At 56.5% G+C, this 23,264-nt stretch overlaps 1 protein-coding gene across 2 annotated transcripts in view; it reads left to right on the top strand.

Moving 5' to 3' along the window:
• The window catches only part of SPECC1L (sperm antigen with calponin homology and coiled-coil domains 1 like), a 62,857-nt gene that overhangs the window by 27,862 nt on the left and 11,731 nt on the right, over positions 1-23,264 (top strand). For both annotated transcript variants that reach the window (XM_068989474.1, XM_068989473.1), the window contains exons 9-12: positions 696-786; positions 6,050-6,133; positions 8,096-8,252; positions 10,654-10,756. In XM_068989474.1, the coding sequence (XP_068845575.1) occupies positions 696-786; positions 6,050-6,133; positions 8,096-8,252; positions 10,654-10,756 (435 nt within the window). The remainder of the gene's footprint in view (positions 1-695; positions 787-6,049; positions 6,134-8,095; positions 8,253-10,653; positions 10,757-23,264) is intronic.

Raw genomic sequence — 23,264 nt, 5'->3', positions numbered from 1 at the left:
GGGGGCGCTCGGGGCCGAGAGCCATGTGGACAGGCTGCAGCCCACAGGGCTCCCCCAGGCCCTGGCCAAGGGCGTCTACACGGGCAGCACAGGGTGGGCCCAGCCGGCCGGGTGGGGCCCGCTCTGCAGGGAAGAGCGGCTCCTGGGGCTTCTCAGGGTTTGCGTGGGGCAGGGTTTGTCTGCTTCTGCTACTCTCCCCACCGTGGGAAGTCCTCTCTGAATCCTTGGAGCGTTCATTAGGGGCCCTCAAGGGCCACACCGAGAAGTGGAGCTAAACAGCCCTGCCCTAAACGACCTTAGAAGCAACGGGCCAAGGAGATCGCTCAGCCACGGGGCAGCGGGCTCTGAACTGCCCCCGCAATCCTGGCCTCCTCTGCCACGCTCGCGTGTCATCTGCCACTCCCGGGGGGGCTGGGCTCGGTGACTCGCTTCTGATGAGCAGAGTGAGGCAGGGTGATAATGGTGGGAAGGACTCGGTCCTGTCTGGGCGGCTCCTCTCTCTGTCTCCTCCGCGGTCCTGTGGAAATGGATGGTTTCACGTGGTTTGTGTGGGAACTTGAGAGACCCTGAATATCCCAGGCCTCTGGGAGGGGGCCGGTGGGGGAGGAAGCAAGTGTGGAGGGCGTCCCCTCCGTGATGCCAGCACTTGAGTGACCACACAGTGCCCTCTGACGCCCTCTATCCTGTGGTTTCAGAGACATTCCATCAGTGGACCGATCTCCACGTCTAAACCCCTGACAGCCCTCTCAGATAAGAGACCAAACTACGGGGAGATCCCTGTTCAAGGTACGGCTCGTGCACCCCATCTCCTTTCTGTTGTTAATTTCCATCTGACTCTTTCCCTTTGTTCTTGACATTATTCCTGCCACCCTGGTATACGTCTGTGTCACAGCTTTACTAAGGACGTGTCCTGATTGCAGATCGGGAAGTAGTTACTGGCAGACGTGTTGGAATGCGATGCTGCTGGTGTCACCGTGGGCAACCGGAGTCTGCACATTGCCAGGCCCTGTTCTCACAGTGCTGTGTGGGGCGGGGCAGCTGTGGAGACACCTGGCGGGCCTCCGCCGGCCCTCCTGCCTCCTGGGCCCGCACAGGTGTGGGGGCGGGGGCGGTGGGGCCCAGGGCAGGCTGCTGCCACCTCCACTTCACCCGCCCAGGGGACCCGAGGTCTCCCCTCCGCCCGGAAGGGCCTCCTGCCCGGGGAAGGCGTGTGGCGGTTTAAAGGGTCCCCTCCTGGCCCCTGGGTGGGTCTGGGATTGTGTGTGTGCTCCCAGGCCCCGGGGCTGACCTCTTGACGTGGCTTCCTTGTGTGAGTCGGGGGTTACCTGGCCCAGGGCCTTCTCTTCCTCCCAGGCTCACAACCCCTGCGGTCAGCCTCGCCCCCTCCCCTGTCCCCTGAGCAGCCCTGGTCCACGGTGTCGGCGGCCGCGGGCTGCACCCGGTCGTGCTGAGCGCACGACCCCTCTCCTGTGTGTGGCCGCTCTGTAGCTGCGTCCGAAGGGCCTCTCCCCTTCAAGGCTGCCATACCGACTCATCTTGATGAGCTCACAGCAGCATGAAGTTATGGGGAAACCTTGCTAGCACCAGCACTGTTTATCAAATTTACCTGTTGGTGAGCTTTACCTGAATCACTCGATAAAATGTGGACCCCCGGGCCTTACCTTCCATGTGCTGGCGTGGACACTTCTTCCCACAAGCACCCCAAGTGGCTCTTAGGGACGGACGAGCCTGGGGAACTGGACAGAGATCGCTGTCGAGTCCCCCTGTGCCCTGGTTTTGTGGGTGGAAAGTGGGCGTATCAGCTCTGTGGGCCAGGGTTACTGAGGGCCAGGCTAGTGTGGTGAGTGTTTCGGGGCTTTTTCTGGCTCCCTTCTGTTTATCTCCTGTTAATGGTCAGGTGATGATGCCACCAGGCACAGGGGTCTGCGGTCCCCCTGCGAGAGCCGCCCTCACTCTCCACGTCTGTCTGCTCTGATGCCTTTACTGGGCTTGCTTGAAACTGGAAATACAGAGAGCAGGAAACACTTTTGGGTGACTTCTTACCCAAAATTTGATGATAGTGTAGCCTTTTATCTTAAATACTCACCAGGGAAAGAAACCACTTACAGAACTCAGAGCCAGCAGCTGGGTCTCGGTCCTCAGAAGCCACCGTGGCTCTCCAGGCCGCCTGAGAGGGGAGGCCCGAGCGCGGCTGCACCGTGACCGCTGTCCGGGCGTGACTCAGACGGCACAGTCTGCCCTTGGCAGGGTGAGAGCCCCAAAGCTTGGAAGCCCCAAAGCGCCGCCTCTGTCCACTGTGCTGAAACTGGGGGTTTCTCCCGTGAAGCGTGTTATAGAAGACGTAGCTGTTCTGTCCTCTCCTTCGTCATGCTTGTATGTCAGACACAGGAAGGTGTTTCAGACCAGAGATCTTGGCATAAGTAGACTTCTGTTGGTACGGTTGGCAGTTGAATTCGGTGGTCTGGGCCATAAGAGGCGGGCCTTTGTAGACTGCATGTGAGCTCGTGTTTCTAGGCTGAGCAGGTACGTGGATCCAGGTAGTTGGGAGGGTCTTTACTGCCCCCTTGTACAGTGATCTTTAAGGTCCACGGTCAGGCGGAGATGTTGGTTGGTCAAGCTGACGGTTGGGGAGCTGGGGTTGCCCAGGGTCGGCGTGGCCTGAGGGTCGTGTTGGTGCCATCAGCTCAGAGGTCCAAGAAAGCAGACCGGTGCAAGGAGAGTCACCTTCTGCAAGGAGAGTCTTGCTGTGACCATCCCAGTGAGGTGTGTTATTTGTGGACAGAGATGTAAATCTTTAAAAAAATTCAGTGTTTTGAAGAAACTGATTTATGGTGAGGGCATACGTAACAAATGTCACACGAAGTTCAAAGGTTTCGCTAGAAAGCCGAGTCTTTTCAGTTAGAAGGAGAAGAAAAGTTACTGAAAAGTTTCACAGCAGTTTCCCTTCTCCAGAGGGTGGACCCAAGCCCGATTCTGGCCTCGCCAGAGCGCGGAGCTTCGCAGGAGTCGTTGCGAGAGAAACGTGCCCTGCTGTTAGCAGCCTGTGTGCGTCTGTTCACTTCTGAAGGTGGTTCTTGCTGTCTGTCTTGATAAACCCTGTCTAGGCTCTCATATTTTCTCCAGCATATTATCATGAAACATTTCAAGCACGCAGAACAGTGGAAAGAAGTCACATAGTTCGCTTTTCTCACGGCCCCGCCCTGCGGCACGAAGGGTCTTAGTTCCTGGGTCAGGAGTCTGACGGGTGTCCTGGGGGCAGCGCAGAGTCCTACCCCTGGGCCTCCAGGGAAGCCCTCGGCTCCTGGTTTTAAACCCGCTGCGCTGCCGGTAAGTGGGGACAGCTGCCCTGCCAGCCTCAGGCGGGAGGACCGAGCAGCGGGCCGGTGCGCCTGCCTCGAGGGTGGGCGGGGGTCTCTGTGCGGCCCGCCCCGCGGCTCCCGCCGCCTCTTCACCTCGCACACCCACCGCTTCCCCGCTCCGCTCTCAGCACGCTCGCACCTCTGCCGTCCCCAGCGCCTGCGGCGGCTCCGACCCCGGCCACCGTGGCCTCCTGCCACCAGGTCGTCCCCCTCTCGTCCGCTGGGCGCTGACAGAGCTGGGTGTGTTCAGCGCTGTCCCCGGAACGCGCCGGCCGGCGGCCCTGGGCGTCTCCCGGCCTCGCAGTGCCGCGTGTGCCCCTCGCTTCCCTCCCACAGCCCTGCTCCTCGCGCATCTGCGCACAGGACCCTCCTCTCTCAGCTGCTTGTCCACGTGGTCAGCAGTCTGGGAGTCTGCCCCTGAGGAGCCTTGAGCCCGTGTATGTCTCCCCTGCCACCGCCCGCGTGCAGGCCTCCCGCTGTCTGCCCTGCAGTCCGCTCGTCACCCGCGTGCACCGCGCCCTGCGCCCTGCACCCCACCCCCGGGACGGAAGGCTGTCCGCCCGGGACTGTCCCCGACGCCCCGCCCCTCCGCCCCGCCCTCGCAGCCCTGCGGGTCCAGGCGTTTCCGGAAGCCCCTCTCCTGCGCCTGCGTAGAGGCCGCCGGTCGCTGCCCTGCTCACCGCGGCATTGCTCCCGGGGAGGCCTCTCCAGGCGCTGGGCAGCTCTCAGCCCGGCGCCGCTGCTCCCCTGTGCCCCTCGCACGCGGTTGTGTCTCACACGCCCTACTTCCGCCGTAGACTCAGCTCCACGAAGGCAGGCTCCTGCCCGCTGCCCTCCTTGCTGCAACCGCACGTCGTGCCCAGTGGTTTCATGTAGCGCACGGGTTACAGACGAGGTTGCCGAGAGCAGACCCGGTCACCGCAGCGTCTGCGGTCTCCTGCCTGCCTCCTCTGCCGTGGCGCGCTGGCAGTGCGCGTGTGCTCTGACCCACGCGGCAGGGCGGAGGGTGTGTGCGCGGGCACCGCCCTGGCCCGCGGGAAGGTGCCTCCTCAGAGTGTAAGTGCCAGCCTCTGCTGAGCTGAGACGACGTGTGTCCTTGGGCACGCATGCGCCGGCGGCAGCGGTGGGCGGGCTTCTGTGCGCTGCGCCCCCGTCGTGTGCCCGGGGGCCCTCGCCCTGCGCCCGTGTGCTTCTGATGCCTGGTCTCACCCTCGTCCCCTGGGAGATGAAGCCTCTGGGACAGGACCTGTCTTGTAGCTGTGAAGTGGGCGCTTGGGCTCCGTTTAAAATGCTGGCTCCTGTTTCCCGCGGCTTCCGCGCTCCCCCGGCTCTGCTGAGTCCATCTTTGTGCACGATGCGCGCTTCTGTGAGGGCGCGTGCCGCCGCTCGGGGCTCAGGGTGCGTCGGTTCAGGACGAGGAAGGGGTGGTGGCTCTGGGCTGGGTGGGCCTGTCTTCACCTGCTGCCCTGCCTCCCCTCCAGGGCTCCGTGTGGGCATGGCCTCACACGCGTGCCTTCCACACTCGGGAAGTGCAGGTCAGAGTGAGAGATGCTGTCCTGGAGAGACAGCTGACGCCCTGGTGGCTGAGAGGGAGAGTGTGAAGTGGGCGGTGCGCACGGGCTGTCTGTGTCGGTCGCTCTCTCGTTTCCCATCCAAGTGTGTTGCACTCAGAGGTGAGCAGTCTTCACTAGCCCCACCTGGCATGCGTCCGGGGGACACGCAGCACGTCCGGCCCTCCTGTGCCCGTCCTCCCAGCCTGACTGCAGTGGTGCCGGGCACGGAGGCGAGCTGGCCTGGGTCTGGGGCGCCCACTGTGGGAAGCAGGTGCCAGGGAGGGGGTGTTGGAGCTTGGCCCCAGGGTGGTGAGATGGCTGGGCCAGGGGCCAGGGGACCTGCTGCCCCAGGGCTGGGGGCTCCAGAGTCCCCCAACCCCGCCTGGTGTAGTGGGGGGGGGCAGGTGAGGGGGGGAGACTGCTTCTGTCCTCCCTGGGGTCCTTGCTGCCCCCAGACTGAAGTCCACACAGCGGCCAGGGAGGCTGTCGTCCTCCAGCCGCACCGCCCCCAGAGCCATCCCCCGCGGCCATCTCTGCTCTCCACCAGCGCCAGGCTCAGCGGCTGGGACTGCGGCCCCTGGCCTTTGCGGAGTGTCCTGGGCTCAGTGCTGCTCGGCAGCCCGACATCCAGCAGCATAGCCGGCCAGACAGGGTCTCGTCAGAACGCTGCTGAAGGCTTCCGGTCGCCCCAAGTCGTGGGGGGTGGCCTCTCCCTCTGGCTTGATGGCCCTGAATCGTCCTGTGCTCCCGTGCGCGTCCTGCCTCGCCTCTGGCTGTGGGCCTGTGTGCCCCGCCACACAGCCGCGCACTGCGGGCTCACGCAGGGTGTGGACCTAGTGCCTTTAGGCCCTGATGCAGCAGAGGGTCTTGGGCTTCTGTTGAATTGCATCAGACGGAAGTAGCTCTCAGTGGTTTGGAAGCGTTTGTCTGCACTGAATGTCTCATCCCTCGAAATACAAGTGAATGAAATGGCCCTTGTCGGCAGGCGGCGTTTGTGTCGGGGACTCTGGGAGCTGTCAAGGGGCCTGGACAAGAAGGAGGGACAAGCCTCTGGGGCGAGAGGAGAGCTTCCTGCTCCCTGTGCCCTTGAAGTTTGGGGTCAGGTCTCCTCACTGTGGCATTTTCCACCCCGTGCAGAGCATCTGCTGAGAACGTCTTCGACCAGCCGACCTGCTTCTCTGCCGAGAGTGCCCGCCATGGAGAGCACAAAGGCCATCTCAGGTACTGCCCTTTGTCTGAGACGGCCTTTAGAGGTGCATCTGGAAGGTCTGCTGATGGCGTTGAGCTCCTCCTCTTCAGGCTTGTTTAACCTTACCTGCCTCTTCAACTGACTGCTGTCCACTCTGAATTTCCCCATTGTATCTTACAGATTTCATAGAAATCATATTTCATGGCCCTGACTTCAAAAATAGAAAAAGCTAGATAGTTCCATTCACTTAACAAATGTGGGATCTGCCCAACCCAGTGATCAAACCCAGGTCTCCTGCATTGCAGGCAGGTTCTTTACCAGCTGAGCCACCAGCGAAGCCTGTAGTCGTGGAAGGTCGGGATACTCACCGCAGGCTCTGCTGTGACTGTTTTGGAGTTTGTTTCCAAGCACACCAGAGATCCTCTGAAGCCGGGCGTCTGCAGTGTGATTGGCCGTGTGGCGGTGCTGTGTCTGATGGGCACACGCTGGTTTCCTTGAGCTGACGTTTCATTTCTGTCAGCGTCCTTGTCATTTTCCTTTTGTGGCTTTTTTTTGACCCTCAATAGCTCGACTAGAAGTTGGGCCAGCAAAGGAGAGGCTTCTTAACCCTGCCTCCTGTGGGCACCATCCTACTTGGATGTGAATTTCAGTTGGTACAGTTTTTGGATACCTTAGCTGAGTGGGAAGTCCAACCAAAGTCTCTCCTGCAAAGCCAAGGTCCAGAGCCTTTTCCTGTAACAGGTTCTTCCCATTCTTTCTTAGTCTGTTTCTTGTGCTTCATATAAAATTATGAAGGTTTCTCATCCAGTTTCCTAGCACAGCGCTCGAAAGAAACTGCAGATTTATACGGAGATTTGACAGTGGAAGAAAAAGGCAGAATGGCTATGAAACTATGTCGGACGCTCAAGCGCATCCTTTTCCTAAGACCTTGTCATAGAAAGCACGTCTCCTCCAGGCCTTGGAGCCCGTCACTGAGCCAACGCAGAGGTGCAGGCCCTCCACCGCCAGGAGGTGCTAGCCGGCTATATGGGGGGGGCGGGGTGACGGGTGCTGGCAGGCCTGCGTCCCAGCCAGCCCGGGCTGGTGCCGCAGTGCTCCCACGCCAGCGCCTGCTGAGGAGGCCCGTCCAGGGTCAGGGCCTGGCCTCGTGTCTCACGGCTCACGTGCGCAACCTGGCGCTGTGAGCACCCGCTGGTCCCCTGCGCCTTGTGGACGGAAAGCCACCTCCCCTGGGGACCCGTTGTCAGGGGCTGCTTCTACCTCCAGTTCTCAGGGCTTTCTACGGTCAACGCGGCGCGTGCGACTCGGTCGGACTCTCCAAGTAGGACTTTCCTGACGCTCCTTACTTCTCGGTAGTTGACTGGACATGACATCTTCTGCTGTTTCGTCTCACTGATTCCTGTTTTTCTGAACTTTGGCTTGACCCCAAATCATGCGAGGCTCCTGTCTTTCCTTTCCGTCGCCTCAGTGCTTTTGGCCAAGTTCAGGAGGGTTTTGTTGCTTGTAGTTGAGAGCAAGTGTTGCTTTGGCTGGGTCGTGTTTGTGACTGAACCAGGTTTGGTGGGACTCACTGTGGGCCAGGTGTGTGCTAGGATGTGGGCTTCTCTGCACACTTCAACAGCTGTCCCTTTTCTACGGTTTTTTTGAAGTGAAAAAATAAAATCCTTTCACGTTATCAGTCAGATAAAGACAATGTTAGTTTTTCCCCCTGCGTGGCAGTTTCTGGCCTTCCCCTGTGGCTCAGAAGGTCAAGAGTCAGCCTGCAATGTGGGTAGGACCCGAGTCTGATCCCTGGATCAGGGAATGGCAGCCCGCTCCAGTATTCCTGCCTGGAGAACGCCAGGACCGAGGAGCCTGGTGGGCTGCAGTCCCTGGGGGCACAGGGTCAGACACGACGGAGCGAGTAACGTACACACGGCAGTTTCTGCTCTGTGGGGGACCTGCTGAATGAGAGCCTTGAGCTCAGTTTAAACTGCTTCTGCTCTGACCTGCAGTGTCCAGACGAAGCAGCGAGGAGATGAAGCGTGACGTATCCGCTCCTGAGGGTGCATCGCCCGCCGCGCTCATGGCCATGGGGGCCACCTCGCCGCAGCTGTCGCTCTCCTCCTCGCCCACAGCCTCCGTGACCCCCACCGCCCGGAGCCGCATCAGGTAGAGGGCGCGTCCTGCGGGGGCACTGCCCCCGGGCCGTCCCGGGCCTTTTGAGAGTGGACGATCGGGCTGTGAAATAGTGGGATTCGAGCCCTGGTGTGTGTTCTCTCTTTGTGGGTTGAGTGTTTTCTAATCCACTCTTCTATGCCCAGAGTGGAGAAAGATGACCAAAAGTGCAAAAATAAAACAAAGTTACAGAGAGAATTACTTCCCCCAAGCAGCTGGTGTTATTTTTGGTTTTATTTTTGTGGGTTTTTCTCTTTTTTTTTTCCAGTTTTGTTTTTTTAAAGTAGCGAACAGCTGAGTGCAAAAGTGAGCTCAGTGACGCTGGAACGCCGCCTGTGAGTGGAGAGCGAGGAGGCTGGAGGCGGGGGCCTCGGGCAGCAGAGGGCTGAGGGCGGGGAGGAGGGCGGGCGCTGGCAGGCCCCAAGGCTCAGTGCGTGTGCAGGCGGAACCCGAAGGGGGCGGCAGTGGTTTTGGACCTTTCCTGTTTATTGACCTACGGGTCTGAATAAAAGTGGACTATCTGGGCTCTCAGACTCAGATTATACACTGAGGTTTAGCGCCCTGCCTCTCGGGGACCGGCCTCTTAGGAGAGCGGCCCCAGGCGCAGCGAGCAGCGGCGGCACCCACCTCTCCGGCCGAGCGAGGCGAGCGCCGTCCACCTGGGCTGTGTCTAGCGCCCCAGGCGGGGGCACCGCCTGTTCCTGGCCCTCGTGCGAGAAGCCGTGCGCCTGCCCAGGACCACTCCTGGCCCTGGCTTCCTTGCCCGGCAGTAGTGACAGGAGACGAGCGTCCCCCTCGGAGGCCCCATTCTGCAGCCCCCAGGGCCCATGGGCTGCACTGGGCTTCGGTGCTGCTCTGGGCTGTCTCTCTAGCAGGACGTATGGGAGCTAGACTCAGCCTCTCACGGTGGTTGTCAGTTTTGTTTTCCTCTTGGCTTGCTCTTTGGTTTTGTTCGCATCTCACCTTTATCTTCATTCTCGTTTCCTGTGTTCGGTGCTGTTGTGACAAACCTCTGAGCGCTTTCAGCTAGGACAGGAGTATGGTGAGCCAGCGCATGCGTGAAAGTGCTCTTTGAGACAGGGGTCTGACTGCAGGTTGGAATACTTTTGTATTTTACTTTTGGTTCTAAAATAAGCAAAGATTGATGCTATGTCAACACACCTCTCACCTGGAAGAGCTTCGCTCTTCGGGCATGCTCTGATGGCCTGTCATCCTCTGTAGGGTGAATACGAGCAGAAGGGTCCCGCGCCGCCTGTGACATCTGGGACACGGGCTGGCCTGTCGGATGTGCGGTTGTGGGGCTGGAATCTGCTTTCCTTGCACAGTCATCGCTGGAAATCAGACCAGCTGTGCAGAGGGCTCTGCTGGCCAGGGACGGCTTGTTCTGCAGAGCCCCGCTCTCCGCAGGCTTCTGCGTTCATCCTGCCCCTGGAGTGGCCCCTGGAAGGAGGGGTTGGTGCTGGACTGGGTGGGTTCGGGTCTCCCTTGCTCCATTGCCACGCTGGCCACAGTCTCTTTAGATTCAGTGTCGGATCTGGGGCAGGATGTTATTCTGCCCCCAAGCAGGTGACAGTGCCCTGAAGTACCCCACATAGAATCTTCGGGGATGACCCCTGGGCAGTGGTTGAGCCCTCCCCCAGCTCCAGCGTGTGTCCGTCCCATACGGCGCGATGATGTTCCCTGAGGGGCGGGCCCGTGTCGCCCTCCGCCCAGCGCCTGCACATGGCCTGACATGGTCGGGCCTCGCAAGGGGGTGCCGAGTGAGTGAGTTCACAGGAGAACTCTATTTTTATGCAAGGGAAAATGCTGATTACTCGCAGTCAATAAAGAAGGTGCAGCTTAGCAGTCAGGACTTGGAGGCGCGCTGTGGGTGGTGTTCCTGCTTGCGGCTCTTTTGTCCTGTCCGCTTCCCCAGTTGTGTGCTCTCTGAAGGCAGGAGTGATCCTCCGCCTGGGTCAACCCTGTCCTTTGTGATTATAGTCAGTGCTTTAAAAAGAAGGTGAAGTGACCGAGGACATAGACGTTGCGTGAGATGAAACGTAACGGCAAGGAAGGCCGAGGCCCAAGGGGAAGGAGCCGTGCGGCCCTCGCTCGCTGCCAGTGTGGCCGCTGCGCTCCGAGCGTCCCAGGCCGCGTCGCGCCGGGCCTGCGCATGGCATCCCTGTGGGTGCCGGCAGGGCCTCCCTTCAGGCAGGTGAGCCCTGACAGTGGTGGGTCTGTGGGACCCGTAGAGGTTGGCAGGAGTCAGACGTGTGCAGATGCCTCTGGCCGCTGCCCGCCTCCCAGGAGCATTTGCTCTGTTGAGGTGCTCCGTTCTGTTCTGTTGGCTTTCTGGCTTGGAAGGGCGCTCTGGTAAGGAACGCGAGCTGAAACGTCTCTTCTCTCCACTTCCCAGGGAAGAAAGGAAGGACCCTCTGTCCGCCTTGGCAAGAGAATATGGGGGGTCCAAGAGGAACGCCTTGCTGAAGTGGTGTCAGAAGAAAACCGAGGGCTATCAGGTAACCATGTCCTTCCGTCCAGGGGAGCCGCTGCCGGCGCGGACTGCTGAGCAGCGCGAGCCCTCCCGTCCTAAGCGGTGAACCGCCACGCTGCCCCCATTCAGCTGCCGTAGCATTTCTTACCTAAGTCCTGGTTGAGTGCTCTGTGGAGGCCTCACGGGACTAAGAGTGAAAATATCTCTCTCTGTAAATGAAGCTGTTGCTTATCTCGCTTACGGTTTTCGCTGCGCTGAGCTGTGTCTCTGAGCGTTTCCCCTTCCCCGTGCGGGCTCTGCGCCCAGGTCAGCTCTCAGCTGGGCTCTTCTGCAGCCTGCCCCCCTGGCCCTCTGTCAGCCTCTCTCTGGTATTATTAGCCTGTCTGTAGAAGCTGAAGTATGACTGGTTTGTGATGCATTAGTTTCAGGCGGGCAGCAGAGTGACCCTGGGACTCGTGCGGCTCTTCTCCATCACAGGCCCCTACCCGGCGCTGCGCGTGGCTCCCCTCGCTGGGCAGCAGGGTGTTGCTGTCCCTCTGGCGTATACACAGTGGCTTGCGTCTGCTGACCCCACGCTCCTTTTATCCCCTCCACCACTGTCCTCTCTGCTGGCCATACGCTTGTTCTCTACGTCTGTTAGTCTGCTTCTGCTTCGTAAATAAGCTCATTTGCACCATTTTTTTAGACTCCACCCATAGTGACAGCACATATGTGTCTTTCGCTGGCTTTCTTCACTTAATACGACAATCTCTGCGTCCATCCACATTGCTACAAATGACATCATTTCTTCCTTTTCTGTGGCTGAGTAGTAGTCCGTCATGTGTTTATACCCTGCGTCTTCATGCACTCACCTGTCCATGGGCGTTGAGGTTTCTTCCGAGACATTGTGCTGAACTCAGGAGTACAAATCTTAGCTGATTCCCCTTATATGAAGTCCCTAAAACAGATTCATGGTGACTGAAAGTAGAGTGGTGGTTGCCAGGGGCCTGGTGTCACAGCAGTCATCGTTTAGAGAGCAGAGTTGCCGTCACGCGTGAAGAACGTTCTAGAAACAGAGGCTGGTGATGGTTGTACAACAGTGTGAATGAATGTACTCGACGGCACTGGACTGTCCGCTTATAAAACAGTCGTTCAGCAGAAGAAGCAGAGCGGTGAATGACTGGGGTACAGCCTGACAGGAAAGCCTAGCCACGGACACGGGACCCAGACCACATTCAGCACTCATAAACTGTGTGCTGATCAGGCTGTGAGCTGTCTCGCACAGACTGCCCATCAGCAGCAAAATGCACACTCTTCTCAGGGGCCCGTGTGCTGAGCAATAAAACAAATGTTGGTAAGTTTTAAAACGTTGAGATTATATAAAGCATCTTTTCTGATCACAGTTGAATGAAGTTAGAAATTAATAGCAGAAGAAATATTCATGACATGACGTAACAAAACTGTGGGAGATGCTGAAAAGGAGCTCCTAGGGAATTTCTAGCTGTGAACACCAACCTTTAGAAGAAAAATCTCAAATCAGGGATCTAACCTTCTACCTGAAGAAAGTAGAAAAGGAAGAAGAAACTCAGCCTAAAGCAGAGGGAGGGAATAAAAAGATCAGAGCAGAAGCAAAGCGGATCGGCAGAGGAGATCATCGACACCAGCAGCCGCTTCGTTGGCAAGATCAGCACGCATACAGGCCTTTGCCTAGACTGGCAAAGAAAAAGAGGAGGCTGAAATTGCTAGAATCTGGAATAAAAACAAGGGCTTTACTAAATGGCCTCATAGGAATGGAGAGGATCAAACGGAGTGCTGTGAGCAGCACACCAGCGAATTACCGAGCCTCGATGACTCCGATCCTTGCAATATACAAGCTGTAAAAAGCCGGCTCAAGAAGAAGGAAACCCCGAACAGACCTATCGCAACTGAAGAAACAGAATTAGTAATGAAACAGTTTCAACAAAGAAAAGCCCAGGGCCATAGGGCTTCCCTGGTGAATTTTACCAAACGTCTACAAAGAATTAACAGCTGACTTTGTCAGACTCTTCCAAAAATAGAATGGAGAACATGTTCTCGTTCATTCTGTGAGGCCAATATTACCGTGATTAACAAAGCCAGAAAAAGACATCACAAGTAATGAAAATTGGAGACCAGTATTTCTTATGCAGAAATCCTTAATGAAATACTGATGGAATCCAGCAGCAGATAGCAGGACTTGTGAGCCGTGACTGAGCTTGATTTATCCCAGGAGTGCAAAGCTGGCTCAACACAGGAAAAGTAAAAGGAAGACACCCTGTCATTGAATAAAAGGGAAAACCCATTCATGATGAACACACCAAGCCTGTTCTAGAAGGGTGCTGCCTCCAGCTGCCCAAGGGAGACACCGTTGAATACACACACTCGCCTGCTGGTGAGCCTGAGCAGGAAGGGTGCCTCCTCACCGTCTCAACTCGAGGTTCACTGCGGGGTGTGAGGAAGGGAGAAAAGGCATTGGAAAGGAAGAGGCAAACCTCTGTGTGTGTGCAAGGGACCTGAAGGCCACGTAGCAGACCGCTAGGGTTCACAGAAACGCTGGTGGAGCCAGGGAACAGATTCCGCAGACAGAGGGTACACTTCAGTCGCTCAGCCGTGTGTGACTCTGTGACCCCATGGACTGCAGCACACCAGGCCTCCCTGTCCATCACCAACTCCTGCAGTTCACTCAAACTCACGTCTATTGAGTCGGTGATGCCATGCAACCGTCTGATCCTCTGCCATCCCCTTCTCCTCCCGCCTTCAATCTTCCCCAGCGTCAGGGTCTTTTCAAATGAGTCGGTTCTTCACATTAGGTGGTCAGAGTATTGGAGTTTCAGCTTCAGCATCAGTCCTTCCAGTGAATGTTGAAGACTGATTTCCTTTAGGAATGACTGGTTTGACGACCTTGCACTCGTGCAAAAATTATCTGCGTTTCTCTGTACTAGCAGTGAAAACTGAAAATGAACTTCAGAATTTCCATTTATAGTAGCATAATGTTGCTGCTGCTGCTAAGTCGCTTCAGTCGTGTCCGACCCCAGAGATGGCAGCCCACCAGGCTCCCCTGTCCCTGGGATTCTCCAGGCAAGAACACTAGAGTGGGTTGCCATTTCCTTCTCCAATGCGTGAAAGTGAAAGTGAAGTTGCTCAGTCGTGTCCGACCCTCAGCAACCTTCCGGGCTCCTCCGTCCATGGGATTTTCCAGGCGAGAGCGCTGGCGTGGGGTGCCGCTGCCTTCTCCGAGAGCAGCATCATGAGGAGTAACATCCGGGGGAGCCCCGAGCAGTCCGGTGGCTGAGGCTCTGCACTCCCGCTGCACGGGACGCAGGTTTGGTCACTGGCCAGGGAACTAAGGTCCCACATGCCTCTGGAGAAGAACGTGGCTCAGAAGGCCACACGCCCCGGTGTGCACTGCAGCGCTGTGTACAGTTGCCGAGACACGGAGGCAGCCTAGACACCCGTCAGCAGACGAGTGGGTGAGGAAGAGGTAGTGTGTGTGCACAACGGCGTTACCCAGCCATTAAGCCAATGGAATGATGCCATTTGTGGCAACTTGGATGGACCTGGGGATTACCATACTTAGTAAGCCAGGAAAAGACAAATGTGGCATCGCTTATATGCGGAATCTCACACAGTGACACAGTGAGCTCACTACAAGACAGGGACGGACTCACAGACTCAGAGAAGGCGCTGCTGGCCACCAGGGGGGCGGGGGTCTGGGGCAGCACACACCAGCGTTCACAGCAGACGAGCAACAGAGCCCGCCTTCCTGTGCAGCAGACTCCGCGCAACACTGGCCATCCGGATGGAAAAGAATTTGGAAAAGAATGTATACACCTGTGTGTGTGTAATTGAATCACTTTGCTGTACACCTGAAGTTAACATATATAAAGTAAAACTCTTAAAAAACAGTATAATACTTACAAGGAAATTAACCAAGGGGGCACGAGGTTTGTTTGCTGGAAACGACAAAGCACTGGGAAGGAAACTGAAACCTAAGCAAATGGCGAGATCCTTTCTTCGATGGATTGCGAGATGTGCTCCGTGAAACAACACGGGTGAACCTGCACCCTGGCAGCGGGCCGGGCCGCGGGAATGCCAGCACCCCGGCTCCCAGTTGAATCTCGGACCAAGACCTTGCACATAAGTCCGCGTTGCCCAGCCTCTTAGGTTTTTTCCTTTATGTCGATTTTTATCGAGCTATACTTCCCGGGAGATGCGCTTCACCCACTTACAGTTGTGCCTTGTGTGTGCGCAGAGCCGTGCACCCATCACCGCAGTCGCTTTCACAGCATTTCCATCAGGCTGAACGGAGGTCTCGAGCCCGTCAGCAGCCACTCCCCGCTTGGCGTGGGCCCCAGCGGGTCTGCCGGCTGCCTCTGTCGGCGTGCCCCGGGTGGGTCGTGGCGCTGCAGCTGCCGCTCTCCTCGGGGCCACGCTTCCGCGGTTCGCCCGTGGCGTGTGAGCCTCCGTGGGCCACTCCTGCGGCCGCACTGTGTTGCGCCCCGTGGACCGCCTGCGGTCGTCGCATCCATCTCCTGCTGACGGCGTTTGGTGGTTGTGGGCGTTACATATGACGCTGAGGCTTTGCGTGGACATGAGTGATTTTCTCATCCTCCTGTCCAGCTTCTTCGCTGCCGAAACGGTTTGAAGTCCCCATCTGGGTCTTTCTCTTGTCAGCTGCTTCCCCTCTGCCATTTGGTTAAAGCCCCAAATCCTTGGTGTGGAGAGCAAGGCCTCTGGTGGTTGGCCTGGCCTCTGTGTAGCCTGGTCGGCTCCTCCGCTGCCTCACCTCAGCGCCTGACCCCCCACCCTCTCACTGCGCCCCCTCCATCTGGGGAGCATCCACCCCTGCCGCTTCAAAGGCAGCATCTGTGCGACCTTGCTTCTGCCCTGCCCCGCCCCACGAGGGGTCATCCCTGTGGGGGCCCACCCCCAGCACCCCTGGAGCTCATGCTTCCTTGTCTCGTTCATCCAGTCCAGGCTGGGCGCTTCTCTGCATTTCAGGGCATGTTTGGGGGGGGCTCTCTGTATCTATGGTTCGTTTTCCCCAGTTAACAGAACCCTGCCTGCCAAGTCCTGAGGGCACTGAAGTGCCAGTGTGTGTGGCTCCTTTTCCAGACTCTGAGCTCTTTAGAAGGGCCTGTCTGTGCCTCCCAGCGTCCAGCGGAAGGCCCTGCACACGGCAGAGCTCAGTGGCTGGCTGAACTACATCGAATGTCGTGGGAGACGTTGGAGGTTCATTTTTAGAATAGCAGTCCTCAAGCTTGCCTGTAAAATCCTGTGAAGACTATGGGGAAAGCGCAGATTCCTGAGAACCCACCCTCGACATCTGTAATTCGAGAGGCGCTTAGTGAGACTCTGGACTCTGCACTCCTATGGGCATTGCGCCTGATCCGTAGACCATGTCGTGATGGTCACACATAGACTAGTGATAAAGACCTTGGACTTGAGGGTCAGGTAAAGTTTGCCTGTCTCCTCTGCCTGTTACTGTGTGACCTTTTGCAAATTACTTAGCCTCTCTGGGCCGCCGTTTTCCTCCTAAACTCCATTCCTGTAAAATGGAGGCTTAAGTGAGGAAGTGTACACATTCTAGCATTTGCTACATGTTTAATAGATTTAAAGTATTATTTTCCTGTTACTTTGTGTCATCTTGTAACATGAGCTTTAAATTTTTCTAGACCATTACATAAGTGGACTAATTTGAAATAATTAGAAAGTACCTCCCCCTAGATTATGGAACTTTGCCATATATCAAGTTGTTTAAAATTTTAAGTAACCAAGTTGATTGAGATCATTCACGCGTTAAATCAGTGACTTAACTAATGGCTCTTGCTTCCTTCCCACTTAAATTCTCTGATTCTGTAATTTTAAGGTACATTGCCTTAGGTTAAAAAAAAAAGCAAATCACTTTGTGAAAATCCTCCATTAATAATTTTATTTTTTTTTTCATTTCCTGCGTACTTAAAATGCAAGAGGAAATACAATGCAAAGCAAAATGGTCCACTGTACATAAAGTGAAGCCCTTTTCTACGCTGGACAGTCTGTGCTGCAGACGTGTTTCCCCTCGCTTCCTGTGCAGACTTCGGCAATGGTGTCTACATACAGCTTTTCTCTTTGTCTGGCTTTCGTTTCCTGTGAAACTAATATCTGTTTTCTGTTTAAAAATAAGGTAGGATGCTGGTTGTTTTATTTTCAAGGTCTGTGAGTTAAAATTGGATATAATTTTGTATGCATAATCTTTTTAGGCTGAGAGATGTATCTGATAGAGCTCCTAATTTGTCGAGAGCCATGTCAGACGTGCCAGAGCCCTTTCTTTTTCTGACCGTAGGTACTGATGACCGTCCCCTCCCTGACGCCCGCCGCGTGAGACCCACCCTGCCGTGGCCGGGTCCCGCAGCCGGCAGCAGCGGGGCTGATACGTGACCGGCAGCATGCGCTCCCCCTCAGGTCCCGACTGGCCTGTGAGCGGACCTGCTGCCCGTCATGGGCGCTGGCCAGTTAGTTGGGGCAGCCTCCCCAGCCGACGCTTAGCTCGCCTTCCGCTCACCCTCCTGAGAGGCGTCCTGCAGTGACCATGCTCGTCGCTGTAATTTCATTAACTGTCCATTACACTGCAAGCCCTTGTGAGTTTGCCTTTTATCTAACACATTTTCCTCTGTTAAACTACACCTGCTACCAGCTGTTCACTGAAGTTTTTAAATGTGGGAATATCAGCATTGGGGGGGGCTTGCTGTCACGTTTGCAGACGCGGGCCTGAGCCCCCCCACCCCCACCCCCAGGGACTGGGATAAATGACTCCCTGAAGGTGCTTCTGAACCATTGCTCTACAGATTCTTTTTCTATTCTAGTCAGCACCTCAGCTTGTAGACAATTGTGTTTTAAAGCTAATTTAAGTCCACAGTTAATTCCTTAGTGCTCACAGAGAGAGGCGGTTACCCACCACCCTCCACCATCGCCCGGGCACTCGGCTGCTTGGAGTCGCCGGGCCCAGGGCTCTGTGTCTCTTTAGGGACTGGGTGTGAGCTGACCGCAGCAGAGGAGCCGGGCGCCGGGGACAGCGCGCCCTCTCAGTGTGCCCCGCTTTGGCCTAAAGTTCACGCTTAACAGCTTCTCTCACACCATTGTTGTCTCGCTCTTGGAACACCTAATTGAACAGAATGAAGGAGCGGCTAAAGGGTAATTTAAGAGAGCTCTACTTTGAAATCTCATTGTTTTCTGATAAAATGCCAGGACTGGAGATGGATTAGTTAGTCCAGAGGATAGTGACATCACTTAATCTACTACAGGATAGTTTTAATAAATGAGCAGAAGCTTTTAGTTCTGCCCGAGGTAATTTAATCTCAAACAGTAAGGATACACAGTTTTATTGAAGGATTTGCTCATTAGCACTTGGACCGAAGAAGGAAAGACGCTGCATTTCTGAGTGGAGGTTAGTGGAATCAGAATTGATGGACTTGAATGGTTTAACAGGAATGTGTGCTATGCTTTCCTTGCCTTCTAGCAGTATTTCCCAATATAAAATTCAGTTATCAGATACATACTAAGCCCTGTGCCAAGTCGTGTGCTGGGCATTGAAACAGGAATCAAGTAGAAAGGCAATCCCTGTCTCAGGAAGCTTGTGAGCTACAAGTCAGTAAAGTTCTGTGTGGACTTCTGTGTGTTACTGACAGATTCTCAGATCAGACTCTGCTAAGAACTTCTATTCTGTGCAAAAGGCAAATGTTATTTAAACATAAAATACAAATGAGTGCTAGTTCCCAAGCACTTAAGCGTTTTCCAGAGAGCTCTGTGTTATCGATTTCTAACTTAATTGCATCGTGGTCAGAGAACGCACTCTCTGTAACTTGAGTCGCTCTCAGATTTTTCGAGACTCATTTTGTGGCCCAGGATATGGTGTGTAGCTCTCAGATTTTTCGAGACTCATTTTGTGGCCCAGGATATGGTGTGTAGTTTTTAAAGCTGTTCTGCTGCTGTCGGAGGCCAGTTAGAGCCGGTGGTTGAGTGCCATCCGCGTCCTCTGGCTCTGTCAGCTGCTGAGTGAGGGGCGGCGAGTCTCCGCTCGAGCTTGCGGGCTTTCCGTGTCTCCATTCAGGGCTGAGGGTGTTTGCTCTGTGTGTGCTGAAACCGTTACTTGGTACATAGATGTCGAGGATGGAGGAACTCCCCTCTGTCATGAAGCGACCTTCATCCCTGCCGCCCCTCTCTGCCCTGAAGTCCTCTCTGGCCGACAGCCCCAGCCCGGCTCTCTTTGGACGGCAGTTAGTTTGGCGTATGTCTTTCTAGGGTGTTTCTGATAGGGAGCGCAGAACCAAGTGTTGCCATGTCACTATTTTAAGTTATTTTCCTAACAGTTGCTCTAGAGATTACAAAATATATCTTGCCACCGCTTACCTAAGGTTTTTCTGACTCAACTTGGTAAACTGTTGCAGGCTTGCTGCAGTGCGGCCCCGTCCCCTTTCTTTGTCCTCCGTTGTCCTGGGTGTTAGATTCGTGTTGTCCCCCCAGCAGTGTGGCGCTGCAGCGAACTCCTGTGCGCAGTGACGCTGTTTTAAAAAGCCTGAGAGAAGAAAGTGATGAAGGCGACTTCTGGTGGGGCGGCTGCCTGCTTTCTGTTCTTCCCTGACATTTAGTCCCTTTTCCTGAGTAATAGTCTTAATTTATTTCCTTAATTTATTTCCTGGAGATCAGTCAGCTCTCCAGAGCCCTGAAGTGGTTATTTTTGACCAGGTTGTTCAGCCCCATGTTGTTTTTCAGGAGAGGGTTTGTCGGCCCCTGCCTCACCACAGGGACGGTCTCCCAGCGTGCTTCCTTTCGGGTTCCTCTTTATTCCCAACTGGTTTTCACTAAGAAGTAGCAGATTCTCCCAGAATTGTATGTCCCTGTGGATTGAGGACAGTCAGCAGAGTGAGAGCGAATGGACAGACAAAAATAGCCAGGCCTTCCTGACTTCCTTTGAAGCAGTGTACAATCATTAGGCAAAGTAGGAAAAGGAAGTTCCTTCACGGCTGCGTGTGCTCACTTGGAGCAAGCTGGCGTCGGCCCGCACAGCCCCCAGGCCCTGTTTGTGCCCCCGCCCCCGGGCCCTGCATGGAGCTGCCCCCAGCCTCTGCTGGTGCCCCCCCGCCAGGCCCTGTTCGTGCCCCCCTGGTTCTGTACAGAGACACCCGCTCCAGGCTCTACTCCACAGCTGGGAGTTGCAAAGACAGCTCTCCTGCTCCAGGCTGGCCCCAGAGGCCCAGGTTCCCTGTGGTGTGTGTTGGTCACCCCATGCTGGGGGCCGATGGGGGAGGGGAGTGGGGGGGCCAGGGAGGGAGAGGCGCGCCCCTTTCCACGCCTGTCCTTGCTCTGTGGGAGGCCCTGGGTCCCTGGGAGACGCTGCGAGCGTCCCTGCGCCGTCCTCTCCCCTCCGCTCCCCTCCGTCCTAGCCTCATCTCCAGTGACTCAGGGCGGGAGGCTGGGAAGGCTGGGGCTTCTGTAGTCGAGAGGCTCCTGGGCCAGGCTCAGCGTTGGTTCAGTTTCCTCTGCTATATCTGGAGGCTTATGTCACAGGAATGGCTTCCCAGAGGTGAAAATCCGAAAGGTGCAGGCTGCAGATAAGGGTTTGATCTGAATCAAATTGAGGTTGGAAGTCTGAACTTTTTTTATTGTACATTGTCAGTTTGCATGGAAACTGGGTTCCCATACAGAAAGCTCTCATTGTTTGTAAATATCACCATGCCCCAGGGTTTAAAATGCTTGAACAAAGGGAAGCGAGTGGCCAGATTTGTGGTCCCACCCGTTCTTTATGTGGACTCACACATACTCACAAGCTCCCGCCAGTGAAGCGGTGGAAACTGCTGGTCTGACCGTCCTGACCTGGTGAATTGCCATCTTGGTCCGGAGTGGCGGCTGGGCCAGGGGCTCACGTGGCCCCAAGCAGGCTCTGCAGCCCGGGCTCGGCTCGGCGCGGCAGCCGCGGTGGGCGCGTGGGCTGCCCCTGTGTCCAGGGGCACTCTGCATGCCAAGCACAGCAGCTGGAGACCAGGTTTTCCCAGAACCGCCACGCACCTCCAGCGCTCTGTTGTTTAGCCGTGGTTTGACGGCAGCTGCTAACATGTGTTTCCGAAAAGGCCAGGGCTCTAATTTTTACATTGATTGTTTAGTTAGCATTTTGATAAATTAGCTGGATCATCGTTTTAGCGTGAGGTAGGTGACAGTGCTCAGCCAGATTCCTCATGACGCAGTTAGGGTTTCCCGCACCCTGCGCGGGCCAGGGGGCCCCTGCAGCCCCGTTGAGCCCCAGTTCCCGCTTTCCTAACCAGGCGTGTCCTCCAGGGCCTGCGCACTCAGGAAGGTGCTCAGGAGGAGTTACTGTCCCCCGGCCAGGCAGAGCCTCTCAGACGTGCCTGCTGAGGCTGCTCCGGCGGGAGGGGTCCGCGGGATCTTCGACTCCAGGACTCAGGGTCCCGCCCCTCGGCCTTCCTCCTCTCTTCCCATGGAACTCCACAAAGACAGAGCAGCCGCTGGGGCTGGCCGACGGCCTGGCCTCCAGCGCTCGGTCAGCTCGAAGTCTCAGGAGTGCGTGTGTCCATCGGAGCCCGCATTGCAAAGGCCACCCCTGAGACAGCCCTGGGAATCGTGATGATTCGGCGCCTGCGCTTGCCCTGGGGTCTCCCGACGCCCAGCCCTAGGCTCTTCCCGCCAGGCAGTGCCCTGGGCTCCAGGAGGTTTCCAGTAAGCAGGCCTTTTTATTCTATGAGGAATGCTGAGAAATAAGAGAGAAATCAGATAAGCAACGTTTTCAGGAGCTGCGTAATTTTTTTGCTAAAAGCAGAACCATTAAATTGTCTGGGTCACATAATCTTTATGTATCATCTCCAGCAGCTTGCACGGTCCTCACTCCCTTCCATCCTGAGAAGCCTTTTTCCTCTGTGCTTCAGTGACTTTGCACAGGAGGCCAGCATAACTGTGGAAGGCCACAGAGGAGTCAAGGTTTGACAGGTTAATTTCATCGCACGCGTGAGTTCAGCCTGAGGTCCGTCGGGAAGTCTGGGGTGAGCGCTCCACTGGTGGAAGCCGCTTATTTGTGGAGGTGCTTCACGGCCGTGGGAAGGGTGGTTAACCTCCAGGCGCCGTTGGGAGGGGAGCTGGGTTTCTTGCCAGTGGGCTCTTCAGTGCAGGGCAAAGCAGGCTGGCCGTCACCCAGCCAAGAGGGGGCGACGCAGGCTCGCCGGCATTGACGTGGCTCACGCGTGCCCGTCGGTAGCGCGCAAGGGGCACGGTTCTCTGCTCTGTTGGAAGCTCCCTCCCTCACACGTCTGGGTGGACCCTAACCGGGGCTGTCGGTGGACACCTCCCTGTGGCCAGGGCAGGCATCCTGAGAGGGGGACAGGTAACGGCGCCTTGCCTCTTGTGACCTGGCGCAGGGGAGGGACGTGGAGCCCACGCTGATGGGCAGCGAGGCTCTGAGGGGGATTCAGGGCAGAAATACCGCCAGGCCACTTCTCAGGAGTCTAGGCCGTCTCTTAAGGAAACGGAGACACTACTCGTGCGACGCAGACCCCAGGTGAGAGGGGCCTGGGCAGAGCCTGGGTCAGGGAAGAGGGGAGGGGCTCTTGCCACGCATGCAGGGTGCCTGCGGGCTCACTGGGCCCCCCCAGCAGCCAGTGCCCGTCAGCTTACAGCCCGGGGCTGGCCCTGCTGCAGTTTAACTAGGCTGTGTTCAGTCACAAAATGCAAGACCCTGGGGACGGGCTGCAAAGGTGGGAAGCTGTGAGCCCGTGTAGAGCCTGGATCTGACTGTGGGTATGGTCTGGGCTGCCCTCTCGCCCTTTAAGCAGATGTGCTGAGGTGGGGTTGACCACGGCACAGAGAAACGTCAGGTATGTGGCGTGATGGTCCGACTACGCACACACGGAGTGTGACCACAGGAGGCTGAGCGAGCCTCGTCTCTCATAGTGCGGAGCAGAAAGATGTTCCGTGATGAGAACTGTAAGGGCCTACTCTCAACTTTGATGTTCAGCATACGGTGGTGTTGGGTCCCTAGGACCTGTTTATCTCCAAACTGCAGGTCTCTGCCCTCCAGTTCCCGTCCCCCACCCCACCTCTGGTGACCGCAGATCTAATCTTTTTCTCCAAGTTTATTTGCTCGTTTTTGAAGTGCAGCAGCCCCACCGCAGCGCGAGGCAGGGCTCGGTGGCTCGGTGTCCTCGGCAGTAGTGACCGCCCCTGCTGCACGTGCTTGTCTTACAGCTTGCTGACCTTCCGTCCATGGACACGCCCCGGGGACTGTCCCCGCGCCAGACAGATGTCTCTCGCCTCAAGAACGTCCTGCCCCTGCCCTGCTGCCGCTGCAGCGCTGCGTTTCTCTTGGTTCTGTGTAAATGGAATCACCGTGTGCAGTTCGGGGCAGGGTCCGGCTCTTCTCATCGAGCGTAATTGTTCTGAGATTGGTTTGTATTCTTCTGTGTCAGTAATTCATCTCCTTTCCCGGAGACTTGTCGGCTTACGGCTGTGTCCCCGTTCGGCCGTTGGTGGGCACGGGGCTGTTTCCAGCCATC

This window comes from Capricornis sumatraensis, chromosome 17 (assembly GCF_032405125.1).
Source record: "Capricornis sumatraensis isolate serow.1 chromosome 17, serow.2, whole genome shotgun sequence".
NCBI classification, from domain to species: domain Eukaryota; kingdom Metazoa; phylum Chordata; class Mammalia; order Artiodactyla; family Bovidae; genus Capricornis; species Capricornis sumatraensis.
Note: the sequence above shows the minus strand (reverse complement) of the source record. Positions and strands in the feature narration are given on the sequence as shown.